The 27,951-nt window shown below is 34.6% G+C and overlaps 1 protein-coding gene across 1 annotated transcript in view; it reads right to left on the bottom strand.

The window, feature by feature from the left end:
* Nucleotides 1–27,951, bottom strand: part of LOC145689343 (uncharacterized) — a 380,527-nt gene that overhangs the window by 67,167 nt on the left and 285,409 nt on the right. The window contains exons 11-14 of the mRNA XM_081763491.1: nt 22,761–22,862; nt 19,935–20,185; nt 15,343–15,571; nt 10,449–10,562 (exon numbers count right to left, since the gene is read on the bottom strand). Coding sequence (XP_081619617.1) covers nt 10,449–10,562; nt 15,343–15,571; nt 19,935–20,185; nt 22,761–22,862 — 696 coding nt within the window. The remainder of the gene's footprint in view (nt 1–10,448; nt 10,563–15,342; nt 15,572–19,934; nt 20,186–22,760; nt 22,863–27,951) is intronic.

The raw sequence follows: 27,951 nt of genomic DNA, 5'->3' as shown, positions 1-27,951 counted from the left end.
AAGGGGAAATAAAGAGTTTGGCGGTTTCTAGCTAACGAAATGCCAGTGAAACAAAATTCAAAACACAGGTACGAATAAGAAATAAAAATGTATACTTATTGGAAAAAAGTATCTTAATACTGTATTCTGTATATATAGTGACTTGCCACTGAATTATGCACATCTACATATTTTCGGCCCGTAACTCCATCTGCTTCTGGATGTCCTCTGAGGTATCGCAAGCTATGTATCCTCGACAGCGACCTGCAGCTGGTTCATGTTTAATGGGAGCTATCACCTCCATACAATCCTTTCCAAAACATTCCAAATATATTCTACTGGACTTAAATCTCGACTGTGGGAGCAGGCCTGCATTAACTGAAGTTCGCTATAATGTTAATCGAATCACTGAACTTTGCCCTATCAGAAACAAAGACATGACATGAACCATGGTCATCAGCATATATACTTGCTCCACAAGATGTCCTGATACATGGTGACATTCATAAATTCTCTTACGGTGACTATTGATCCCAACGATGCCTACTGACTACGACTCAGCCCATAATACAACCCCCACCAGGTTGCATTGCACCAAGCTGACATAGGGATCCATGACTTCATGTTGTTGTCACAACATTCGGACTCTCCTATGGCGGACGCGGAAGGCGCGTTGCAACGCGATACTCATCCCTCCAAGCTACACGTTTTTACTGTCCCATATTCAATGACTTTACCTTCGAGCCTGTGCAAGGCTTTCCGTCTAATATCCAGGTTAAGTTACATAAAACCTCATCAATGGGATATTCTGATTTTGAAATTTGGAAAGGAAACTTGGACTCAGGAGTCCCTGCACCGTGGACGGTATCTGTAAAGCCTTCCGGTAGGAATGTTCCGATCTTGCCTTACCTGCAGTTTGCAGCAGCTTCACCCAACAGAAACTTCGATGCAGAGGGATAGCCCGAACTCATTGTCATCACGTTTGAAATTGGCGATGGAGGCGACATGATATTTCAGAAGAGTAGTGGATTGTGATAGTGAAGTAAGTCTTCAAATCTAGTAACTTCTTCTAACTAGGCTATGCGGATGTTTCAATCTCTCATTTCTTTTACAGAAGCTTAGAGAACATTCAGAAACTAACTTGGTTCCTCCTTTTACCTGTATAGATAAAAATGTAATTGCTCGAAAATTCAATGATTTTTAATTCCTTAACAGCTGATCTTGGGTAATTACAATTTCTTGCTATACAGCGATTCTCAAATTTTTTGTAGTTCATTTTCTGTTACATGACGGGCATTGCATTATGTGCGTTAAAACTCTTCTCATAGAAGTATTATGCCCTGACGTAGGTTTGAATGAGCCAGCAAAAGAATGGAGAACCTTGACAAGTTGTCAATAACGAAGGTGTACCGTTATAAATTTTGACAGTGGGTACGGGACCCAGTCCAACTTTCGAGAAGGATAAATTTCCTTGAATTTTGAAAATTGCAGAAACTAGGAACTTCTTATATGAAATCTGGCTTATGTCCGTTGTAAGATTGTGTCGTTCATCTATTTTCATTTTATAAGTGAAATAGTTGCTAAAAATGTAAATTTGAAAGATTTTTGACATTTTATTCCCTCTGATTAGGCTTTATTACCTTCCATGTTTATATGCTTAAGTACAGAGGGTCCATTTCCTTTGCTGCAACATGGGTATTGATGATTAACCCTTAATTTTTGGTATAGGTTCATAATTCATCACTTAACTCTTTCATTTATGGATATTAAATTACCAAAATTTCAAAGTTTGAATGTTTTTCATTTATTGATCACTCTTAAATTTCAGATTTGTCAAAAATGTAAAATCCATAATTGTTCCCTACGTATTGGATATATATATATATATATATATATATATATATATATATATATATATATATAGATAGATAGATAGATAGATAGATAGATAGATAGATTGATAGATAGATAGATAGATATGTATCTATATATATTTGTAATTTAAGTAGTTTTATCTAAGTATAAAGAATAAGGTTGAAGGAATTATTATACAGCTGGAAACGTACAATACTTACATAAAATCTTTGCTGCAAACAGCAATGGCTATGCTCGCATGTCTTTTCTGATTTTCAACCATTTCAACCTCGTAAGTTACAGAGTTATTATAGTATTCATTCCATAGAGACATTGTTAATACAATTCCGCATGCTAGAAAACTGAACCATGTAATTATCCAAAGTATTCTACAAAAAGGAAAGTTCGTTAATATATTATTTCATATCCCAACCTACAGAGATACAATAACTGAAATTATGATGAGTTTAAATGAAGCAAGAAGTGATATCAATATACCAAATAGTATGATTGTTGCCAATGCCCAGTGTACTAAGTCACAAGATGTCGAATCCCGTAGAAGAGTAAATATATAATAGTCAACAAGGAAGGAGTACGGCAGTATACATTATTGTGTATACAAATGGAGTAATGACTCTCGTAGTAATTCACAACACAATTAGCAGGTATGTGTACAACGTGGTCCACCGTAAGCATAGCATAAAATGTAAAACTCGAACAACGGGTTGTAGGTGTAACAAACAATCTAATACGGAGGTCACCACTCCATCTGAGTGTTCAGATAGTTTTAGTGGCAATGATGATTCGTGCACAACATCATCTGATATATGAACTGTTATTATATGACTTCAAAATCGGTCATAATGCTGCAGCAGCCTCCCAAAACAGTTGTCGTGCAAAATAGGAAGGTGCAAAGACTAACAGTAGAGCAATTCGTTGGTTTTAGGTATTTCGTACAGGTTATAAAAATGACGAAAATCAGCCAAAGTCCTACTGCTTCAGAATTATCGATTCTAACTTATACTCAAAATCAACTCCTCATATCCCAGTTAACTGCAGTCTGTGATTTTCACAAACTCGGGAATACCTTCAGGATCTGCCTCATTGTACCACATGTCTTCAAGCCAGCTCAGGCTCTGAGAAGAAAGGTTTTGTACTGACAACCTTTACAAAGTTTCCCTGATGTACGTATCCTGAAACGGATTGTCGCATGCTACTGAAAATGGGAGTGCGAAATATGAATGTACTACAATAGTGGTTGGCAAGGAAAGATTTTCAGAACAGTCATTTGATAGAGAGGTTTCTAGCATGTCGTGTTATGTGTGTGGTAAGGGAACCGCTTCAATTTCTCTTCTAAGAGTCCTACAATCAATTCCGTCCTTTATTCCGAGTAGTTGGAGTAGAAGTATCCTGCACAACGCTAAAAAGCATGTGTTTGGGCCTAAAATCACACCTTGCTGCAATATTGCTGATTGCATAAAAATATATCCAAAATAGTTCCAGACCTAGGAATGTAAATCTATGCCCCAAAAATATCAGCTGTAAATTTTTTGTACGACTTTCATGATAGAAACCATCTAGTATGCAAAGAATATTTCCTAAAGATATTTTCTATTGGTGTGAAATAGGTTAACATTGTCACAGAAAAGAAGAAAATGCCCTCTCATGTATTATTCAGTTCTGACAGCAGAGGACTTAATACGCCGACAAACAAGATATTAGGTAATAGGTTAATGACTTTGAATGCTCATTTTGAGAAACTCCCAACCTGTGAATTACACTAAAGGCGCCGATGAAGTAAAAAAATATTTACCAAGCTACTTAAACAAACAGATGATAAACTAACTTTACAAGAAGAGTGTAATGTAAGTAATGAGAAACCAGTCAGTTACACATTTAATAACATTTTCGGACACATGTGGCGAACAAAACTGTAATATCAATTTTGTTTCGATGTGTAGTTACGCATGATGTGAAAGAAAGAGACATTTCACATCATAGCTAATAAGTTTTTAAAGCCAGGTCACACCTACATGGAATGTTATTGCGATCATTCTCGAATATAGAGAGCAAAGGAAATCGAGATATTCTTACATTGATATAAAATTCCACAAGTATTATTAAATGGGAATGGCAAGGGTAAAGAAGGCAGTCACTGTTGTGGAAATGTGTCTAAAAGATTTTCTTCCTTTTTCTAATCTCCCACAGACCGCACTTCTTAATCACCACAAGGAGAGCGAAGGCAGAACATATAAATGTCTCAATATACAGTACACTGGTTACGACACGAACGAGTTTGATATAATTAAATACCAGGGGACTTGCAATGTTGAAGATCCGTTCAATACCCTTGATTTGCATCTCAGAGGACCTGTAGTCAATGATGTTCTGATAGAACCGTCAAATTCTGGACCTAGCCCGATAAATCAGGCTAAGTATGAAGATCTCTTTTCAACCCTAGCGCTTATAGATCCAAACTATCATTCATTTTTAGGCACTTGAGAACATCAAAAATGTACCATTTGTTGATCCAGGAACTCCTCTTTTGACGATACTGATTACGAAGATGAAGATTAACGCAGTGGTATCGACATTATTTTCTATGATAACATCTTTACAGTATTCCAGAATACCATTCAGTGATTTTTAACACGAAAGACAATAATAGAAACAAAACGATTTTTGTTGCAAGAAATATTTTGTATTACTCTCCTTTGATATTATAATAATAATTTTGTGGTTTTGAAAATTGTTTAGTTTAATATTAAATCCACTGGTACAACTTTCTTTGTGTATGTAAGAACTTTATAACAATAAAGTTTGTTCGTAGTGCGAAGTATCCCCTTTTATAACATACAGCCTAATTTGAGTAGAATATTTCAATAATAAAAGGCAAAGGCTGATAAGTCGAACATTGCTCGTTTTTTATATAAAAATATTTATCTCAAAGACAAAATAGCAAAATATTGTAATATACCATTACAGGCAATGGAACTTTTGTTTGGGTTCAGATAATTTTTTAACTCACTGTAGTATGTGATTTTTAAAATATAACTTTTTCCGTGTAGGGTATTCACTCGTTCTTTATCCAACCAAAATTAATGTGGAAGCTTTGAATAATTTAGTAGGAACCATATTTTGGGGAATAATATCTTTATTTATACATGATTTTATTATGAGTCCCGTATATGGACATTTCAGATGGATAAGCATTGTCCTCTTAATGCTATACGAAAACATAGGCCCGCTATTGACAGAAATTCTTGAAATTATCCATCAGTCTGATTTTTTTGGCAGAATAATTTAATCCCCCTTCGTTCCACTGAGATGCCCATATCCTACCAAGATCCGGGTTTATCCTGTTTTTGGTATTTTTCATTCGCTTGATAACTTTCTGCCGCCCAAACACTCTATTCTGACTGAACTATTTTCCTACGCTCCCGTATTAAGGCACGAGAATTCTCATTCTAGATCCGGTCACGAAGCAAGGCATAAAACGTATCCTCGGCTCTTCCAGATTTTTGAGATATTTAGAAGAAAAAGCAGCATAACCAAGGTAAAATCGGTTTCGTTTTACAAATAAACTCATTGGAAACAGAAGGATGCCCTAACCAGTAAAATTCAACAGACTTAAAACAGTAAGATATAAAATCCGAATAGGGGACGCCATGTTGCTGCATAGAAATAGTGATGGAAAGGTTTTGCAGTGCTGTGCGTTAATTCTCAGCTTCAAATGAAGATTTGGTGATTAAAACGTTTTAAATTTCCTTTTCATCCCTCCCAGAATTCAGTTTAAGGTTATGTTAGGCCTGTTCAAGTATAGTTTGTGTACGTAGAAACTGTGACATTTTTTTATTATTACGAACATGGCGGTGTATGATCTCGTGGTAGTTAGGGTAATTATCATTATGGTAATGTAAACAAAAAAGGGGCTCTCATTTACTCCTAAGTTCATCAAGCCTCGAACCGAAATGGGTTAAACGATTTTTCATTAGGGTTCTTTTTCCTTCAGGAAAGGGACCCTCACAATTAGCATTGTTGATATCTCTTTTCAGTGACATTAATAGTACCTTGGAAAACATGATTTAGTGTGAAGAAGAACTACTTGGCCCGATCATTTCTCCTCCCTTTTCCAGTTCAAGGAGCCTATTGATGAAATTAGATAATCTTATTTGGTTCATATATAATTCAGTGGTATGATAATATATGTATTAGCATGTATAGTTATATGTATCAGTATTTCCTTTCTTGGGTATGTGGAATGTAAGGGCGTGTGATTAAGTGAGTAGTATAGATTTTAGAAATAAGGTGTAAGTGAAAGTATGAAATATTTATCTATGGACAGTGTATTGTTGTTTATTTATTTATCTTTTTGGTCTGTCATAAGAAGTACGTTACCCCGTAGTAAAGAATTTCGTAATAATTCGTACCATAATTACCTAATCCATGATTTATAATGAACAATAATAACGCAAAACATGATTAACAGTGAAAAGATTATTCACTTTTGCACGTTTTTTTTTTTTTTCATATTCATATCATAACAACCGATTTACCACAAAATTATATCGAAATTATAAGAGATATCAATTTACAAACTAGCAACGTCATACGCTCTCCTATTCACGACGTCTTCAATATGTGCAATTAAATATCCAAACTTGTGATCAATTAATTGGCTCTTATGTGGTATAAATATTTCTCTTTTAAAAATGTATCCAAAAATTCAACAAAATTTCAAATCATTCTCCTGAAAAGTAACATTTTTTACTTATTCCCTTTTAAGTTGTAAGTCAAGAACTGAATACTAGACTCGTTTAATGAACTAGTGATCACGAAAATGAAACGTTTGATTTGAGTTTAGTTTGGCAACCCTTTTATTCACGAGGCTATGTGAGACTAGACCTACAATTTTAAGTGGATCCAAACCACATGAAATCATGTCGGAAATTGAATTTAGTTCTACGGTGCTAAAGGCGCTATTGTTGTTCGCATACCCAAGAGTGAGATCTGAAGTGAAACATCACTGAACCCAATCATATGAACGTTTCCTTAAAATAGTATTGTCTAGTATTATCGGGTATCTTCGAACCAGAGATTTAATTGAGCCAACATTACCTAGATTTTGATATGGTACCGGTACATCTATGATCGATCTTTCATGATAATACTAGCTGGAAATATCGGTTTAGTGGTCTTCTTAGTTTTTCCAGTTGCAAGCTGATAAGATCCCTCTAGTGCTTTGCGAAAATTGTCGGCACGAATTTCGACAATTCTCACTGAGCATCCATGTAACAGCTTGCAAATACCACCTAGAAAGGTTAATTTCTTATTAAATTTTGTTGTGCAAAATTTGTTGCTTGTCCATTATAATTCTCTTTTACCAATGTTGGCATTTCGTTGAACTAATTATTCATATACTACGAGATCTTGCACATTTAAGAATAAAAATTGTTTGGGAAAATGTAATACCAAAAAAATTGAACCTTTACAAGAGAAAAATATGTATAGACGAGGAACCGATTTGAAATTTTGAGAGAAAACATATTTGTTGATATTGAAATTGAGTTTAATGTACCTTTAATACGTACTAAGGATCTTCGGATTCAGGAATAGAATACTGATCATCCCTAAGTAGCACCGAAAATTCCTAGAAGTAATGAAAAACTGAAGAATTTGACTACGTTGATCCAATTTCCCCTAATTCGCCGATTTTCCATCTCAATTCTGCAACCAGTTGTGTACACCAATTTACAAAACCTTGTTTATTCTGAACTACTGTAAATCAGCATACATTGGAATATAATTATCAGATAGCTAACAACAATATATTAAATACCTCAGCTGAAATCACAATATCTTCCCTGAAATATACTAAATGGATAACCAAATACAGAATCGAGAAAAGTCTCTCTAGAAACTTAACCCAGATCCAAGACTTAGTTGTACCAAAAGAAGGGAAAATTTTAATTGTATAGTGCTTGAAAAATTGACTTGTCGCCTAGTTAAAAAGCATATTGGAAAAACTCCTAATATATACTGAGATTGTGAGAGGGTTTTTTGTTAATATGGTACAAGTGCACAATAGCGGCATTTACAACACATCTGCCAAATAGCAAATATAACCTTTGTCCTTATCAGAATCGTATAGTCGCTAGTAGACAAATGTAGAAGTGTAATGTGCGTAGTTGATAAAGGGAAACTGAAAGATTAGATTCTAAATTTCGTTCCACCACAAGTTATTAGAAAGTGCACGGAATCCCATGTAAGATTCTCAACGAACCTTCAACAGATAGTGTAATGTCAACTGATTGTACCGATAGTTTGAATCTCATGCTTGCTGGAAAGACTTTGAAAGCCACTGAGATTTAATTATGCATCAAATGAGCCAACACCTACCTAATTGTACAGGCTGACGTAGATACACCTCCTATGAAGGAATTAATGCCTCACAATCCTTTATCCAATAGTGCATTATGAACCAGAGACGAACTGGTAGAGGAGAGTTTATTAGCCACCAGGAAACATTTTTAGATACAAATAAAGACCATGTTGCTACGAACCAAACGGTATTAACAAACATCAATGTTACTATCCAATGAAATTGGAACCTAACACTTAAAAACAGTCAAGAGGATTCTAATGACAAGACCTAAAATCTTGTCATCAAACTAACGATAAAATTTAGTACGGAAGGGATGAAGAGGAAGCCCTCAAGGATCCTAAATGATTCCGAATAATAATCAATATAATAGGGAACAAACATAATTTTCTTTCAAATTCATATGTGTTAACAATAAAAACGTTCTGTTTTTCAATCACAATATAATTGTCAAGTAATATTGCAAAATATACCATTAATATGTAATCAGTGTAATTAAACAGAATCAACAACACAACCAATACCTAAAATCTAAGGTAACTGAGGGGAATTAGTTAACTCTCAACATCATGTTGCATAACAATCTCTCGCTAGTACAAAAAAAAAGGGGTTCTTAGTTGTTCCAAAAACTAGTTCCCACGTTAGTAGCCAAAGTACAAAATAAAGTAAACTTTCTATAAAAGAATTACCTCGCCCTTTTCAGATCAATTTTCTATTGAAAGACTGTAACGAAGACTTCTTAAAGCATTCAAAATTGCCTCCAACACTAAGACAAAAAACTCGAACAGGAAGATATTCAATGAAAAGTATCGTCTCACTTTAACACCTTCTCACGGATAATTTGCAGTCATTTACATGAAAAAAGTATCAATGAGTTCTTTCTTTTATCGAAATATATACATATCTGTTATATTTATTCTTTTTCTGAAGGAGCATATAGAGAGCGAGATAAAAAAACTCTGAAAGAAACTACTTTTACCTTTCCCTAAGTCGATAAGAATGATTAGCTATAGAGGTCCTAAATTCGCATCAAAGGCGTGGAAAAAATATTGTAAAGAAATATATATCAAACATTGACAAACGTCGCTTAATAATACGCAAGTCAATGAGGTAGTCAATTTTCAGGGGATTTCTTATTTGTTTAAAGGGATATTGTCTATGTATGTGTTATTTCTACTTTTGTGATTTTATTTTCAGCATTAATTTATTTTAAATATGTGTTACTAATGTGTCTTATGTTTGTATGTCTTGCATGCTTGCCATCTTTAGGACGTTATCTATGGGTGTATACGTCGAAGGTAAACATATATAACTTGTTTAATTTACCACTGATCTTCTGAAGACAGCGACTTCAATTTTTACTCCGATGAGGAAATTCTCCGTATTCGAATGGACATCTAGGGCATCTAGGATTAGCAATGCGATAGAACATCTAGGTTGTAAAGTTTTCTCCTTAGACAAGTCACGTAAGTCGACGTGTATTCGCTTAGGTAAGAATAGGTGACATGAGGCGAGGTAATTTCAGGGGAAATTAGTAGACGTTTGGAACTAACAAGATCACCGACCTGGGCTTATGTCCCTTCATTCTGTCTCTGTCATCTCATATACGAGTAATCAGCAATACAATAAACAATCCTGCATGAACGTATCTACTGCTTTAATGTGTTCAAAACACGAAGTCGTCGTTGTGCTCCGCATTGATGTATTCGGGCGGGCTGTTGTGTCCTAGTTTCATCATTTTAAGTTTCTTTGAGTGCAATTCTAAAAGCTAAAAAGGTAAAGCTTAATTATTGTCCATTTCGTTCATAATTTTATAATCCGACAGGAAATACATAATAGGAAGCACACAATCAGATATCATTAACCTCCAGTCGGCCTTAGGTGTTTTCGTTCTATTTACGATTATGCTAAACACTTACTAACTTTCTATTAGCTTCATCTTTAAAAATACTGGCAGTAAATACAGTGAAACGCTTGTTGATATAATCATAATGAAATGTGAACGACCCAAACATGTTTTATGTAATTATTGTAATTATTACTGTGAAACATTTAAAGCAATATTTTATCGCCGTATCTCTCTGCGCCAGTCCAAACAAAGTTACATGCATTTATTATGCAAGGCTAGCGTGCATTGTTGCAGAAACTTAACTCAAAATTACCTAGTACATATATATTAGGATATCGTAAATAATAAATTGCATGCCAACAGTAAACGTGTAATTGTTCGTACCTGACCATTTTGTTCGATGATTCTTTCAACTGCTTGATTGCATCAAAAGATGAATAACTGATAAATTCAGTAATTGTGTCTCTACAAACAATATATGAGTAACAGGATGAACACCTAGAAAAAGCATTATACAAAGTTTTAAATTCAACTATAGCATTACTTCTTCAAAATCTATATCACTAATTTGTTGCAAATATTTTGTAGTTAATTACCGTTTGAACAGTTTATTTCTTAATGAAGTTTGTCTGAACTCACAATTTTACTTTAATAGTGTGCTTACAATTCATCCTATTGTTAGAATTTGTAGAATGTTCTTTCCCGCGTAAAAGTCATACCTAATTTTGCGGTAAAATCTAGCTTCTTATATTGGCAATTAGTTATCTACTGTTTCACTGACTTTCCTCATCTTTGTCGACGTTCTTGAATATTGAATTAATTTTATCAGATTGGAATGACCGATGGAAAAAGAGGTTGAATGATTTTCCAATAAGCATATAATTTAGTCGTTTAAAAATCAACCTTTCCCAGTACCCTTCAAAGAACATTATTGTTTGTCTTATTTTTAAAAGTCTTCACTTAAAATTTCATTTAATAGAATTTAAAACAAATGAATTACTTACAGAATATACTATTTGTGTAAACGCTCTTTGTGTTTTATCTTTTTTTTTTCATTCGACAAGTAATATCTAAATTTACTAAGTTATGACTTTACTCAACAGAACATAGAACACCAAATCTAGATACCATCAATATTATTAATTCCTGATGCAGTCTATTCTTTGGCATGAATATCTTGTTTCTTTGGTAAGATTATGTTATTATAAAATGCTCTCTCGCCAAATTATTAACATTAGTATGCTTTTGATTTTGCTTAATTTTTCTAAAGATATCGTGGCCTTCTACGGAGTTCGAACTATGGATTTTGAGTTTTACCACTTTCGTATTTTCCATTCAGGTAAACGTTCTATTATTTTAACACAACGAGTTTCTCTCCTTGTTAGTGTAATTTGTGTCTACTAAAGCTATTTTCAAAGGTTTATACTATCTGATTACTTTGAAACTAATGTTATATTACTTTTACTATGCTATAGTGTTGTAAAACATAATTTCATTATTGCAAAAAGTATCAAAAAATTCATGAAAGATTGTCAGAATGTTCATTTCGTATGATCCGAGACTCGGAAGTTATATTTTCGAGTCCTATATGAAGATGCATTGCATTACGTTGTGCAACATAAAGAAAACATTATAAAATACATCAGTCTGAAATAAACAAAGAAAGGCAGCTGTAAATTTAAACATGAATGCAGTTCTAGACATTACGTTAACGTACACCTCAAAAAAGCAGAGAACCGAAAAGAAAAGGTGCAATATTTCTTAGGTTTTGATTGGTGCTTCAACTCATTATTAAAGTCATTTGTATTAAAAATATACAAATATAGTTTACTTAAATTCTAATAAGGAATTCTTCACAAAACTCCTATTTTTGTTCCAATCGTCGGATACTACTAATTTAAGATATATATGGGTTATTTTAAGATAATGTAACATCTACAACAAAATTTTTATATACATACTGCATCATTACAGTTTACTTTCCATTCATGGCTGTGGCAAAATACCATAAAATAATTCCGGCGTAAAGGGAGTTCTTCAGGAACTAGAGTCATATTTCTGGGCTTACATTTTGAAAGACAATCTAGGTTTTCGTGAAACAAGAAGTGTATCATTCAGGTTGCATTAATACTACGTTGCTAGATTTCATCTTTTGATTAAATTATTGATAAAATCTCTTAAAAGATATCCTGAAATTACAAATTACCCACATCATAGGGTACAAAATTGCGCATGATTCAGATATAATTCCTAAATTTTGTTCTTAAATGAAATGAGACTGACAATATTACCTGACGTATTTTTCAGTAATTATTCTCTATATTACTGAATATTGTTTGATTCGAGAGATATACAAAGTAAAGAAAAACGTTATTGCCGTTAGTGATTGCCAAGGACAGATATTGTCAGCGTTATGAATTGATGTAATCTCTTTTAGCATCCAGGACCATTTTCCACCGTACCAGCAACTTTAAAATGCACTGAAAAAATTCGGTGATTTAGAACGCAAATAATTTCAGAGTCCGTGCTACAGGTATGAGTCGGTTTCAAAGATTTCCCACGGTTTAGTTGCCCAGGGATTGAAATGAATGGTAATATCCCGGAGCTTGTTTCTGACAAGATGCAAGTGTCCCCTGCGGATTCGTCTAAAATTGATTTAAATGCAAAGTTCTTCGCGGCCCAAAGTATATTGTACTAATTTTAGCGCCCATACGGGTAATTTGCATATTTATGGGCCTTCATATATCCGTACTTCATACACTACTATAACGCTTATTCACAAAATTGCTTTTAGTTTCTTTAGATGTAACAGATCATGAATGTGGACATATGCAAAACAAATTGAACGTACTGCTTCTCTGACACGTGTTATCCACACCATCCGCCATCTTGAATCCGCCATGAGTTCACTCACCACACCAATGAATTTCCGAGAAATTTTTATATGAATTTGATGTATCACGTGCACCTATTCCCATTTGAAAAACCGAAAGTTGAATCCAATATGGTGGATACAAGATGGGGGGCCGGTGTGGATAACACGTGACAGAGAAGCAGTACTTGATCCAATTTCTTTTGCATATGTCCACATTCCTGATCAGTTATATCTAAAGAAACTGAAAGCAGTTTGTGACCGAGCGTTATAGTAGTGTATGATTGAATTTCGGATATGTGAAGGCTCATAAATATGCAAATTACCCATATGGACCGCTAAAATTAGTACAATACATACTGAGCCATGGAGAACCTTACACATATACATTACACATATTAAAAAAGCTATCATCAAATTCTAACAATTCGCAGATGTTTGAGTGAGAATTTGCACTATGTGGCCTGTCAATTAAAAGCAAGAACTGATGTAACCACTTCTGAGTCAGAATAACAATTATTCAATAAAATTAAAATCATTTGTCTAATTGTGATGAAACACTGAAAACATTATCTAAAAGTATACTGCTTAAATCTTCTTTCTTTCGTCGAAGTACTATAATAGAGATAAAACTATCTATGTAGTTTGAAACAAATACTTTACATTCGTTGCTTTGAATAACGTAATTCTAAGACCACTTATTATATTCAATTTCCTGTTATCATTAATATCTCTGTTCTGAGCCCGAAATAGTTTTTCTAATCTTCAAAGAAATTGTACAAGTGGAAATTTAGTTTATTACTTCAATTATATAATTAATTGTTAACATAGTACCCTTCAAGAAAGAGCATACACTGAAACGGTGCTAAACCAGATTATATTGTTTATTTAAAATTGCCTCTTTTCCTAAACAAATTTTTTTCACTATCATGGGAAACATGTTTATCTTCGCTACTATGAAGTTAATTTTTAATATCACTTCCTTTGTCTGCATAAGAATCATTTTTGAATTCTTTCTAACACTACATGTTACTGTCTTTGTTCAAGTTAAACCGATACATGGCACAGTTTGTTTATGATTAATTGTTTAGATCATAATTGTGGGAGCAACAAAGACTTATAGTACTTGCGATATTTTCTCTTAACATTTTTTACCTACTTACAGCCAAAATTAAATAAATGATACAGTCATTCTTAGTTCAATTTAGCAAAAGTGTGACAGAAATATATCTTACTTCGAGCCGTTCAATTGCTTTGTTCGCTCCACGTTCCTGTAGGCGCAGATCAATGATAGCATTAGTTAGTCATCGTTTTCCTAACGCTTAAGTCACTTCAAATAAAATACCCACACCAAACTGTTTAAGAAGCGATCAAATTGTTACTATTTACTCTAAATAACTGCGACAGATTATGTGCGTTAAAATTATAAAACCAATTGTAGTATGGTTCCAGATCTTTCTTTCCCGATATAATTGTAAGTTTAACGGGTTACGCAATTCAAGATTTGTATTTAATGCTTTTATCGTTCAAACACCTAAAATGTGCTGATTTTCTCTTTAAGCTAAATATGTGGAAGAGTTCGACATGTGACAAAAGGGCCACAGATAGAGATAGTATTCAATCGACTTTCTATACGTTCATGGAATGTGCACATTCTTAAGTAGTATTATGCTCTTTCAGAATAAATTGCTATGAGGAATATACATTCTTGAAAGAAATAATGTTCCACTTTCGGGTACAATATACTCTTACATGGTTATCATCTAATTAAGAGAGATCTCGTTGGCAGGAAAAAAACACGGCTAGATTTTGAAACAACCCTTCATAGCGAAATCCAATGAATAACCCTTTCACAGGGAATGAACAATAACCTGCTCCTATCTTAACTAATTAAATCACTAACACTGGAGACAATTTGATGTTATTAACGTAAGCATTTGTGGAATTTGTTACCATATATCGTGAAATCCGTATTATGTACTTAATTCAACAATTTCATAAAGCCGAATGTGCCACTCTGTTTATAAGGATATCTATGTGCTATTATGACTAGTGTAAGATAGAGTTGATAGTAATTCAATTTTCCCACAATTGAAGTTCAGTGGGGGCAAACGGATATGAGTGTTTAAAACTCTATTAAAATGAAGAATTTTCTTAATTCTTATTCCACTTCCAAATCTCAATCTGTTGTGATATATTTCTTGTTCAAGCAGTTGTGTTTGTGTTTGTGTAAACCAACTCTTAAGGTATTAGTGAATACATCAAAGCTCTAATGAATTTTCAGAATCATATACTTCAAATTGAACTCTTAGAGTTCATGAAAGATATATAAGTAATATATCGTTTTGCTTCTATTTTCGAAAAGATATTTAGTATGAATGTCTTATAATTATTAATGATACAAACCTTAAAGGCTGTCTAACTCTTCTTCTATTTCTACTCATATGGAAAGTCATTCTTCGGTGTTGTTGCAGCCCCATTTCTCTTCTTACAAAAGGTAAAACGCTTCTGCGATTTCTTACTTTCAATACCTTTAACACATACAAAACAAACTCTTGCAAACACAAATATGCCAATTCAACACATGCTACTAGGCTCCCTCCGAAAATAAGACTTCCAGTGCCTCCAAATGACACTGCAAAAATTAATTAAAAGTGTAATATTTATCAATTGAATAAACATAATAATGGTTTGAAAATGTTTGTAATATTATTTACTTTATTTAATTATAAATTATTTATTCATTTGTTTTAAGATGAAGTGTAAAATTATGTATATATACTGTATATATCAAAATTGCTATTTTCCTAAGAATTCTTGAATTCTCACGAGATCGCCCGTGAAAGTAAATCATTAATAATTTTAGAGGTACATCATTCCTCTGTACAGCTGGCATTTAAACCGTTAATATGGCTTAAACTTTCTTTCTAACAATTATTCAGTCTATAGCTCATAGAAAATTTAAACTAAAATGCATCTTGAAAAAAGTATTGCAAACCTTGTTTCTTCCGATATCGTGACATATGAATATTTCGATGGCGCAATATAACTATATACTAATTGCAGCAAGAAGAAGATTGACGCCATAATGACTAATTAAACAAAGGTAAGAAATAACTATAGTTAAGCTAAAAATCAGTAATATTCTCCTCTGCAGACAGGTGTTATCCTTCTCTTATGTATCATTATAAAACAATTTAATTACTGAATTAAATAAGACTACATATTCCGAAGACACGGTCAAAGTGTGTGATATCTAAGGTATTGGTAGGTGAACATTCCTGGTAGTCGTATACCAAAATTCAAGAAAATGAAATGAAATCCTTAAGTTTTACGTCTCACGATTATGCCAGTTAGGTTAAAGGAGACGGTAATGATGAGAGATGAATGAAATGGGGGAATTAAGAAAGTAGGAGGAAACGGGAGAACTCCGAAGAAACCCACGAGCGCAGTGTTTGTCCACCACAAAGTCCACACGGCGCGAGCTGTGATCGAACCAGGGACCCCAAGCACTAAAGGTGAACGCTCTATAACTGAGCCACCGCGCCCCCACCATAATTCAAATTAAGCTTGAAAAATGTAGGAGGAAGGTACAGGAAATTGCAGGATTACGTTTTTGTACTATTACAGAAATCACTATCGTGAAGTTTTAAATACTATACATATTGATTTGCAAATACGTAAAATAAATATTACAGAGAATACCACATAGTAAAGTATAAATAATAATATAAAGTTAACAGCTTAACGTTCAAATGGTCAGACAAAACATATTTGTAAAAGGTTTTTGAAGTTTACACGTACATTCAAGAACGGGTGGAAATACTGCAAGCGGAATAATATGTTTTCTTAAATATTATACAAGCAGGAAGGCATGAATCGACGTTTGAGCGTGTAAACATGTATATCCCAACATGTGATTTATATTCTTATAATGTCTATGTCGTATATATTCGACATATTTTTTTCATATTCTTTGTAAAAGTCACAAATACATTTCATTTGTATAGGAAAAAGTTGTATTTATCTGAAAGTTGTAGATGTAGATAATTCATATTAGGAATGTTATGCTTAACCCTGTTAAGTCCACTACAACAAATTTGGATCTGGAATATTTCTAATTTTGCTGGAACTACACTTCATTATTTTGTTAATGCAAATAGCTATATTGCGGAGAATATATTGTAGGAATACAAAAAATGAAGAAAACATTTTGACCGATTCTTCACATAGTTAGAGAACATCAGTCATCTCGTATGGTGAAGTCATTTCGGACACGATACCATTTCTGTATAATAGCCCGACTCTGTCTCACTGTGGTGGGACACAAGACCGTAAAGAACATTTCACAGCAAAAGAGAAAGTTGTCGGACATTTATTTCAATGCCTTCATAGTTTCAGTTACGCATTTACAATCATATTTAGCATAGTCACACACCAATATCCTGTAAACTTTCGAAACAAAAATACATATTTGTTTCAAGCAATAGAACGATTGAAAACAAGGAGAAATATTGCCCGAACAACCATGTTCCGTTTGTCAATTAAGGCTTCAGATTAAGATACGCTGTCGAAGAAGTGCAGTATATCTTAACCTTTACTTCATGACACTTAGCTCATACTCGGGAAATATCTCCTTTGCCAACCCTATTTTCACCAACCTTTCTTCTTCTCAGGTACAAAAGGAAAACCCCGATTTCCAGCTCTAAGAATTTCATACATTAACATGTCTTCCTCTTCAGCACTTAGAAAAGTTTACCCTCTCACAGTTCTGATGTACTTGTTTTCTGTTGTCGAACGTGGCATCTGATAAGCATGGTTCCTTTATGATAGGACAGTCTTAACTCCTCGACAACACGAATAGCACCTTCAAGACGCGCCGAGTAGTAACTTCTGTTTGGCTGTATGCCAAATAATAACGTGGCACCATCCGAAATAATCGCAGATCATTCCATTTCACTTCTAAACATGCACCACTTCGCAAGATGAGACGCTATTGCTTGCATAACCAACGTACATTCTTACAAGAAAGGGACCATATGGTTGTCGCGCAAATCAGATGCAGACATATTCCATCTGATTGAGCATGAAAAGATATGGAGAACACGCCAATTTAAGGTGCTAAGGGCCATAGGGGGTGGAGCGAGGAAAGAGGAAACATTGAATGTCGGCAAAATTGAAGAAAGTCAGGAATGACGGGAAGAGTTAATTTCTTGCAAACAAGGAAAGAAAGTCAACCAAAAGAAAGAAACTAAACATAACAAGGGCATCAAGGACGAAGAAAGATCATAATCAGGGTTGCCATCCGAACCGCAGTGTTGCCAGAGCTGCATAACATTGATATGGAAGATATAGCACAGTATACCAATTTATGCACAAGGAAAAATATTAGTAACACAAAAGACAATTGAAAACACTCTGTACACGTGCGTAAGAAGGTTTAACGTAGTCGTGAGTGAATATTATACTCGCGTGAATACAAGTGAAGGAAAATAGGGAATAGTACGCAAGATTTGTAGTTTAATTGCAGTTGACGCGAAGATCACGAATGAATGCGTGTTCAACACACAAACATTTCTCACAGTGAGTACAGCGGATGATAGCAAGCTGGTCACACGCGTCTCTGCAGCATTCCTCTGTGAGTCCTTTTTAAAGCAATATGCGGAAAGTGTTTCAAACTGTCCAGGATGTTCATTGGAGTAGCCACATTTGAAAAACTCAAAGCGTATCATCTTTTCGTATCGCCTGGAGGAAAACTGGTAATGAACAAATGACTGAAGGCGGAGAAAGTTCTCAAGTTGCTACACATTAATACTGGAGAACACTAACGTATCTGTGATGAACTTCACCTTGTTTTTGAACGGACGAAAGGAGAACACATCAGCAGGTTGTATAAGGCCTGTATATTTCGGAGTAATCCGCTTCTTGTAGAACTGAACACCATCTGGTTGTTGTAAAGAGTATCATTCTTGTTTGGAGTCCAGGAGTCAACCAAAAGCAAAACACGATCCTTACCCTGATCATGCCACAAAACCTTCCAGGAAGATTTGCAAATCCCGTTTGGTCATATTCGTTGATCTGCTTGCATATGCTTTCAGATCGGGGAATTCATCGACCATGCGCGTTGGAAAGTTATCACTGGGTGTCAAAACAAGAACATACATGTGTGGAAGCAATGTACCGTCCATCCCAATCGTCGGCATAATCATATAGGAATGCGTCGTTGCGGTAACTGAACCTACGACACCAAAGATTGGGTTGCTTCCTTTAATGGCAAGGGTTCTGCCTGAATGCAACTCTTTAGCAAGTCTCAACTAATCTGTATTAGGGACCTGCTCTGGAGTCAACTCGTGCTCTACAATGAAAGACTTGATCTCGTTAACAAAGTCTGTGGCGGATGCGTGAACTGCGACGGATACGTGATACTGCGAACAGCAGTTTCAACGGCGACTCGTGTACTAACTTGATGTGTAATCTTGCGTGAAACCAGATTGTTTTTTCGTTTGAAGCGTGTGACCCATGATCTGGACACTGTCAGTGATAATATGTTATGTGGATCAATTTCTTTCTTAATATTCATGGCCCATATACGTATTGTGCGGTCGTGAATAATTGCATTGCATTGTCTCATTGCTATAAAATGCCCTAGTACAGCATTATTTAAGCGTTTCTGAAGGAGTGCCGGCCTTTACAAGGTGCTGTGAGTATCTTTTCAAATTTTTAAAGAATTTTTTAGTTTTTATTTTGCATTTCTGTGCCATAACGCTACTGAATTTTAGACGCGGAGACATATCGATCGCTAACCCAGGAGGACACAGCTGGGGGGCTCCGACCCTGTCGCCTGCTTGGTCCAGATCTTGTATGTATCGACCAAGTAGTTGTCCGGGAATTTTGTGAACTATTTATTTGGTGGAGATGGAGCATAAAATAACGACCCACTACTTTCATGGTGGGTTGGTGGACTTCGTTTTGGTTGGTACATTGTTTCTTCTGCTAACACTGTATCATCACCGATATCACTTTCAATGTCCTCAACATCTGTTCCAGCTTCACATCCATCACTAAAGTATTAAACTCATCTACAACACTTTCGTCGTTCCACAACTGTGTTTTAATCTGCTCTGTAACGATAAGTTTCTCCCGCCTTGGTGATTCTTGTGAAATGCCGAACACATCTGCTAACAACTTCACAACTACAGATTCTCGAATTTTGCACACATATGACGCGCCTAGTAAATCGCACTCGTTCCTGCTGGATAATTGACAGAATTGCTTCAATATATGACGACAACGTCTCAAAATCTTTGTGCTCTACCTACGTTCAAATCACTCGCTTCTCCTATTCCAATAGCAGATCAATATTGATCTAGTGTGGTCATTTTCTAATATTAACAAAACCACACGCAACATGTATACAAATCAGTTTTCAAAGTATCCCCGCACTCGGTCCAATGCCACTTCCTGACTGCCTTTTGGTGGCACACACAGAACATAATCTTCGCTCAACACTTGTACGTCTACAACAACAAACACTAGTTGTGTCTCGCGCCTTTAAGTCCCACACTCTCTGCTCATTTTCTACAAATGCGCCCCTATGTACGTAGTTGCCTGTGGCCCATAGCATGACAAATTACTTCCTACATCTCTTATTTTGTAGTTTCACGCCATTTGATTTTGTATTGTCTCATTAGATCCCTGCTTGGACAATCTCCAAGGAATTAGTACACATGTGAAAAACATGTGCACATTGTATTTTATGAACAAACAAACGTTCGGTCAGCTGTTATAGAGATTGCCATGGAAAGAACAGAAACAAAAAATGTCCCCGTGTTTTGGAGGTGCTGATACACTTCTGTCCCACCAAGTTTGGTGACATATATCCTACCTACGGCGAGGCAGCGTTTGCGATTTTTTGTCTACGAAATCAGCGCATGCGCAATATACACTGCATCGCCAATTACCCGGGTCTTCTTCAAGTCTATTTATTTGTCTAGTCAAGGGTACAATCAGGGGTTCATATCTTTAATTCCGAGACCACATCGGCACTTTCGGTGAGACTAGGACAGATGAGGCAAGCAGGTTTGGTGCGTGCTACCATATATCATCCTGACATTCGCTTTGTGCAACGACGGCTTATAAGGTACAATATGCAGGATGGCCGGCCGAAATTTTTCTCTATTAATATCCACACTGGACCGTTACTGTCCCGGATGGGTGAGTGGTTAAGCTCTTCGCTTTGTATTCAAGAGGTCCCGGGTTCGATTCCCGGTGGGAACACAAAAGGTTCGGATCCCTCCTTAAACTGTAGCTCCCGTTCTTTACAAGTCATTATTATCCCATGGAAGGCAATAGCAAACCACCATAGGTTCATCCAGACCAGGGACCTTCAGGTCAAAACCTGCCTTCGAGCAGAAGACCGATCATCATCATCATCATGGAACGATGTTATCATGTGTACCCCCTTCACTTTCATGTCTATACTTGTCCTCCCTCATATACATTATTCACTCACGACTATCGTTAAATCTTTTTTCGCACGTGTAGTCTTTTCAATTGTATTTTGTGTTACTAATATTTTTCCTTGTGCATGAATTGCTATACTGTGCTATATCTTCCATATCAATGTTATGCAGCTCTGGCAACACTGCGGTCCGGATGGCAACCCTGATTATGATCTTTCTTCGTCCTTGATGTCCTTGTTATGTTTAGTTTCTTTCTTTTGGTTGACTTTCTTTCCTTGTTTGCAAGAAATTAACTTTTCCCGTCATTCCTGACTTTCTTCAATTTTGCCGACATTCAATGTTTCCTCTTTCCTCGCTTCGCTCCCTATGGCCCTTAGCACCTTAAAATTTGACTGTTCTCCATATCTTTTCATTCTCAATCAGATGGCGTATGTGCTGAATCTGATTTGCGCGCAACCATATGGTCCCTTACTTGTTAGCTACATGTAGTTTATTACTTTGATCACCAATCAGTTTATTTACCCTTACATTTTTCTTTCTTCCCACAAAGACATCACCACTCGTGTATACAAAGGTGGTAAATTACACTATTCCTCTGATATTTACATCTAATGTATCGCCATCTACTGACCACCAGCTGAAATCACGACTGTCTAGCTTTAACAACAGCAGATTAACTATAACAACCTAAAACTAACTTGCTTCTTCGTCCTATTTCACCCATTTAACGGTATGTTCTAATACTTAAATGAATAATATATAACATGTATTTTATTATCTTTCAACGCAGTTATCGATAATACTGTTGTATAAACCAGTATTTAATTCCTCGTAAATCGGACTTTAACTTTTTTCTCCTCTCAAATTTGCCAAGTTGGGGTTAGTGAATTTAGCTTAATTGAACTCATATAAGAGAAACCACGGGAAGTACTTAATCACAATTAACTACGGATAAGGAATCATGATTAATAGTAGACTTCGTTATATTTTATTAGTTAAAGCGATGTTCATTCAACTTCTCAGTGTATTCCTCTCTGTAATTCCTTACATTCGTTACATTTTCCTTTCCATTTTCCAATGCATTTTATCTCAGAATGAATTCAAAAATTAGATAGATACAAGACACTTTGTTAGTAAATACTCAAACTTTTGTGAAGGTCAGATGGCGAATTTGGAGAAGTAATTCTAAGAAGTGCTAAATATTTAGGTTCCTGAATCTATTATTCCATGCGAGAAAATGAATAATTTTCACTGAGATGAACAATTTTTTAAATTTCTAAGAGATATGCCAAAATGTTGCTTCCAACATTACATTATTATCTCTAATAACTTTGCAGGTAATACATTACGATATTAAAATACCAATTGTTACCTAAGATTTCTAAACCTCCAAAAACAACATCACGCATCAGTCGTTCTCGTGGAAATCTGCCCAAGTAAAATGAAATTCCTGGAACTTCGAAACTGGAATAAAAAAAAATATTTAAGCTAATCTAGATTCTTAAAATAAGGAACCTTAATTTTTACAAACAAAACATATTGTCAATATTTTGAACACGTCTTCCTTATTTCATATCGTACTTTCATTAAAGAAGTGTACAATTATTTTAAATTGAAAGTCCAAATAAAAACTATTGTGTTTCTAACCACAAACATTCTGCGATATGAACAACTTGTTATGAGAGTATCAACCCTAATTCAACAACTTACACACAAAATATTCAAAAATTATATCGTCGTGATACCTTATGTCAAAAATCTTAGATGCCTCTAATTTCATCTGTTTTCTTAAACAGTTAGATGTAGGTTTAAGAGTGTCTGTGATTCTTTATTGACTAAAGAGATAAATAATACTCAAATTATAACGACGGTACCACTGATTTAGGAGTACAAGCAATGGGCAGGTTAGATTGAACGGTATTTGTGCACTCCATGAAACGGATAATGACCGATATATCCTTGTCCAAAATTTATCATGGAAATTCTGCAATAGCGAGACCTGAATTCCACGAGATATGTTGTCTTCACATCACAATCTGACATTTATATCATACATAAATTTGTGTAGAATGTTGATGATAATCAGTAAAACAAATTCAAAGTTGAAATACTTAGATTATAGTTCTGTTTCTCAATATTAGTGTTACGAATATTTAATTCTTAATTACAATACTGGGGTCCACAAAACCTCATAAAGTACTGTTTAGTTTTCTTTTTGGTTTCTAGCTTTATTTCATGGCTTAATCCCGACCTTTGCAGGAGTTAATAGCTTGGCGAAAATGACTCTTGAAGGTTTAGAATATCAACAAAGTATTCGGAAATGTAGTTGGCTTTTGCCGTGGCGGTGGTAACTTTGAAGAAGTAATCAGACTCACTCGAAAGGTGTTTAAACGAATTCGAGGACGTGGTTTGAAACTTCAGTCAGACAATACAAAATTACCATATATTTTAACGAAAGTACTTGGTCATGATATTTCACATGAAGACATACGTATTTCTAAAATGATTACTGCTTCTCTTAGCAGTTATGAGCGCCAGAAAACGAAAAAAAAACACGTAAAGAGTCTTCCTAGATTGGGTAGCTTTGTTAGGCGTTTTGACTAATTTCTCAAAAAGTAGTAAACATTTAAGTTCTTTGTTGAAACAAAATGCGCTCCATTTCGGTATACACAAAAACAGCAAGAGTCGTTTCGTAAACTTTGAAAAGTGATTATATCTTCTTCACATTTGATGCATTACAATGCCTAACACCTTACATTTTTTTCTTTCGACTCTTCAGCAAGTAGCGTGGCTGCTCTGATTAAAGCCTACAACACTTTCCTGATGATATATAGCTATCACCTATACGCTATTGTAGCCATAGTTTAAGTAAGAGCAAAAAATCCAGTCACCAATATGGACTTGAATTTTCTACCATATTATATTTACTTAGATTCTTTCCATTTTTCCATTCGAGTTCTCATTTTTACTAAACACTGATTGCAGGGGTCTCGTTTTTAAGGCAAATGAAGAATGTACGTAAATTAGTAAGGCGGCTGGCTCATGCTGAGCATTTGACTTTACAGTAACACATGGTTTAAGTTTATTCAATGTAGAGGCCGATGCTTTGTCTCGATTTCAACATACAAAAAGAAATATTTATGATAAACAGAAAGGTGAAGAGTATCCTTGTGTATAAAACACCAGTATAATAATATGTTTTTAAAAACCATCTCTTCGAAAAGAGTAACTGAAAAATTCGCTTTTTAAATACTTTTTGATTGGTTTAAAAGCGAAGAAAAAAGAAGAACTAATGTTAAAGGCCAAGCGTTTTATTCTTTGATTAAAATGGAATTTTATTTAGAAAACAAGAAACTTACACGGAACCTTTGCCATTATACTATCTCCTTATGCTTCTCCTATCTCATTATGCTATAAAGATTTTGAACCTGCCCACACATCGGCTATTAGTTCCAATCAAGAATTTTGTAAAACATATGATATTTCAGTGAAATCTGCCTGTTTTCCTAAAATGAATCAGTATATTTATCAAAATTGCAAAGAATGCATTATATGTCAAATACCTAAGATTAGGACCAGTTGAACACATTGCACACACATTGCAGACATATTCTCAGGTCCCTCCATTTTATCGCCTATTTAATAGACATAAATATTTAATAGTTGTTATTGATGCTGTAACCCGTTTCGCAATTTTTTTGTAAATATGTAGTCGTTGTTAGTGATGCAGCAACCCGATTCACTTGCTGATTAGTTGAACACTTGCTAGTATCACAGCTGCTTCTGTGAGTAATTTTCTTTATGAAAATGTTAGTTTGAAAAACGGGATTTTCAAATAATTGAAGAAAGACAGACGGCCTTGATTTGTCGGCAATTTCTTCAAGGAATTACATGTAATGATTGGAGTGAAAACGCCATTTGTAAATATACAAGTTCATTATGCTAAAAAAACCGCTTAAATTGCAATAAAGAACACTGTACTATTCTGCATTGCCATAAAGAACTCTGACGAATTTTGTATTGACACTTGCCATGTGATTACAGGTTCAGAAATGATTGAAAGTGTTTCTAATTTTTTTTGCTGACAACCACGAGAAAGAGAATAAGGAGAACGAAGTATACTCGTAATAACTTAATTGTATTTTATTCTCTCTCTATTTGTACTTTTATGCTACTTAGAATTGCTGGATAACTTTGAGGAAGCGTTTTTCCTTTTGTCTGTATCAGTTCACGTTTAGTTTCGTATTAATTTTGGCATCTTGTTATTCGTCACCGAAACGAAATAACTATGAATCATCTGAGAAACGGAAGGAAGAGGAGAAAGGAAAGTAGCAGTGAACGTATGCAGTATTAATCATGTGATGACAAGAAAATAAGATATGCCTATAGTTTTACACTGCACGTTTCTCAATATGAATCCTACAACACAAATGTGAGTGTGAAAAAGGATTCAGTTCTTTACAATTAGTTTTTACTTAATAGTGTGAACAATTTTTGATTATTGTTAATAAAAATAGTGATAGTGTTTTCGTATCAAGAAGGACACTTTCTGCGCGATTATTTGATTTTATATATAGACAATTTTTCAATTGCGTGCATTGTGTTTACGTGTTCTTGTAGGGAGATGGATACTGACTATGACAGAATAAGTTTTTTATATATTACAGAATGGATTTCTTATAGTTAAAGGATTGACTTTATGAAATATTTTATTCTTGATCTACGTATCTTTGTTTCTGCGAATGATGAATATGAAAATAGAAATAATTTATATATTTTTCCGTATATTTTAGTTAGGGAATCACGGTAATGTTGATGATTGACTATCATATTGATTTGAATAAGCTCTCTCAATAGCGAGTGGAAGAGGTATAACCTCTCATATTTTGAAGAACATTGTGTGATTTAGTTCCTCTATTATTTGCTCTTAGGAGACCCGAAATCAATATTCTTTTATTATTTGCCTTATATTTTCTTTCTTTCTATGGGTAGATAGTTTAAATTTACTTCTAACGCGTAGACATCATATTTGCTTCCTAAAAAGAAAATTTCATTACAGTTTTGATTCATCAAGCTTTATTATATATAGCTATATGCATTATGGTTTATTTTTTTATTTTTCTGATATTTTGCTATAACTTCTATTCTACGTAAAGCACAATAATGAACATCCTTGTTAAGGGACTAGGGTTTTTTATTCGATTTCGAACGTCCAAATCTTCCCTTAGCGCAATTACACATAGTGTTGTTCCTCCTTAAACATATAATTAAAAAGCAAAAATTACTGTGAATATATGGTCATAATTTCACACGATAATACCCAGCTCTCTCAAATCCTATCAGACTATTGAAACGCAAAGTGAGATTTAATTAGTTGGAAATAGTACAACAGACTACTTACTTGTAATGAGATCTACTTTTTATACAAGTACGTTAGTTAATTTGAACTTAATATTTTTCTTGTTCGCGTATGAATGTCTCAACCTGAAACAGCTCTTCTACTTAAGTCGGTAAACATTGGGGTTATGCTGCGACTAGAAGATCGCAAATTTTCAATAAAATCAAACCTGTAATGTTCTCCAATTTCAGTAACTTCTCACAGTTACTCATTAGGCATTTTTAATTGCAATATGTTGTATCAAATTTCCTAACCAGTTAGACCGTGAACAAATTTACTCCTCTAATAATACAAAGAGACATACTCTTAATATAAATCGGGCTGTTTGATTCAGTATTCACATTACTATAACAGCTTTCTTTAATTACAAGACCTTCCACCACACAAATCATGATACTATCGTTTCCAACATTTTCTCCGACAAAGTTACGTCTCTACTCTGAAACTTCGTTAACAAAACGGTAACTGAGACACGACGTTATATTTTTCCTACCCTCTTAATTTTTTTTGTGTAAGATCTATATCAGGAGAATAATCTAGTGGTCACAAAAACAGTTTACCAAGGTGATCATACGAAGAATTAATGCTACTTCTTTAGAAATCGCGTTGACATGTGTTTTTGTAAAATGAGGCTTCAGCTGGAATATGAGACGTGGACGAAAATACCATAGTAGCTTAATACGAGAGAATAGCGTGGCAAGAAAGAACACAAGGTAACACTAATGAAAAGTAGAAGAACGTTCTTAGCAAATGATAAGAAATCTGACCTTAAAACAGGGCATCCTTAAGTTATATTTACTTACTTATATATTTGTGTTCTACTCTTTCCTACCTAATAAAATGTATACATTCGCTTCACGAAATAAGACAAGAATGGCTACATTCACTTTAGGAGGAAGAGAACGTTAATTCACCATCCACTTTTCACACTTCGAAAATTTACGATTCTGGTAGCTGTATTCGCAAGTTTTAGAACAGGCAAACTAGATGGAGATAAAAGAAAGTTATCAAATGATTCAATTTGAAAAGGAGTTCCTAGACCCTTTTTCAGGACGAGGCTTCAATTGTTGAATACAACTCTGGAGCGTGAGGAAGTGCATAATATTTTGTCTCGATTTTCCTTGATTTTTATGTTTTTCCCACTCGTTATTTCAT

This window comes from Thermobia domestica, chromosome 7, assembly GCF_964235325.1.
Source record: "Thermobia domestica chromosome 7, izTheDome1.hap1.1, whole genome shotgun sequence".
In the NCBI taxonomy this organism is placed as follows: domain Eukaryota; kingdom Metazoa; phylum Arthropoda; class Insecta; order Zygentoma; family Lepismatidae; genus Thermobia; species Thermobia domestica.
Note: the sequence above shows the minus strand (reverse complement) of the source record. Positions and strands in the feature narration are given on the sequence as shown.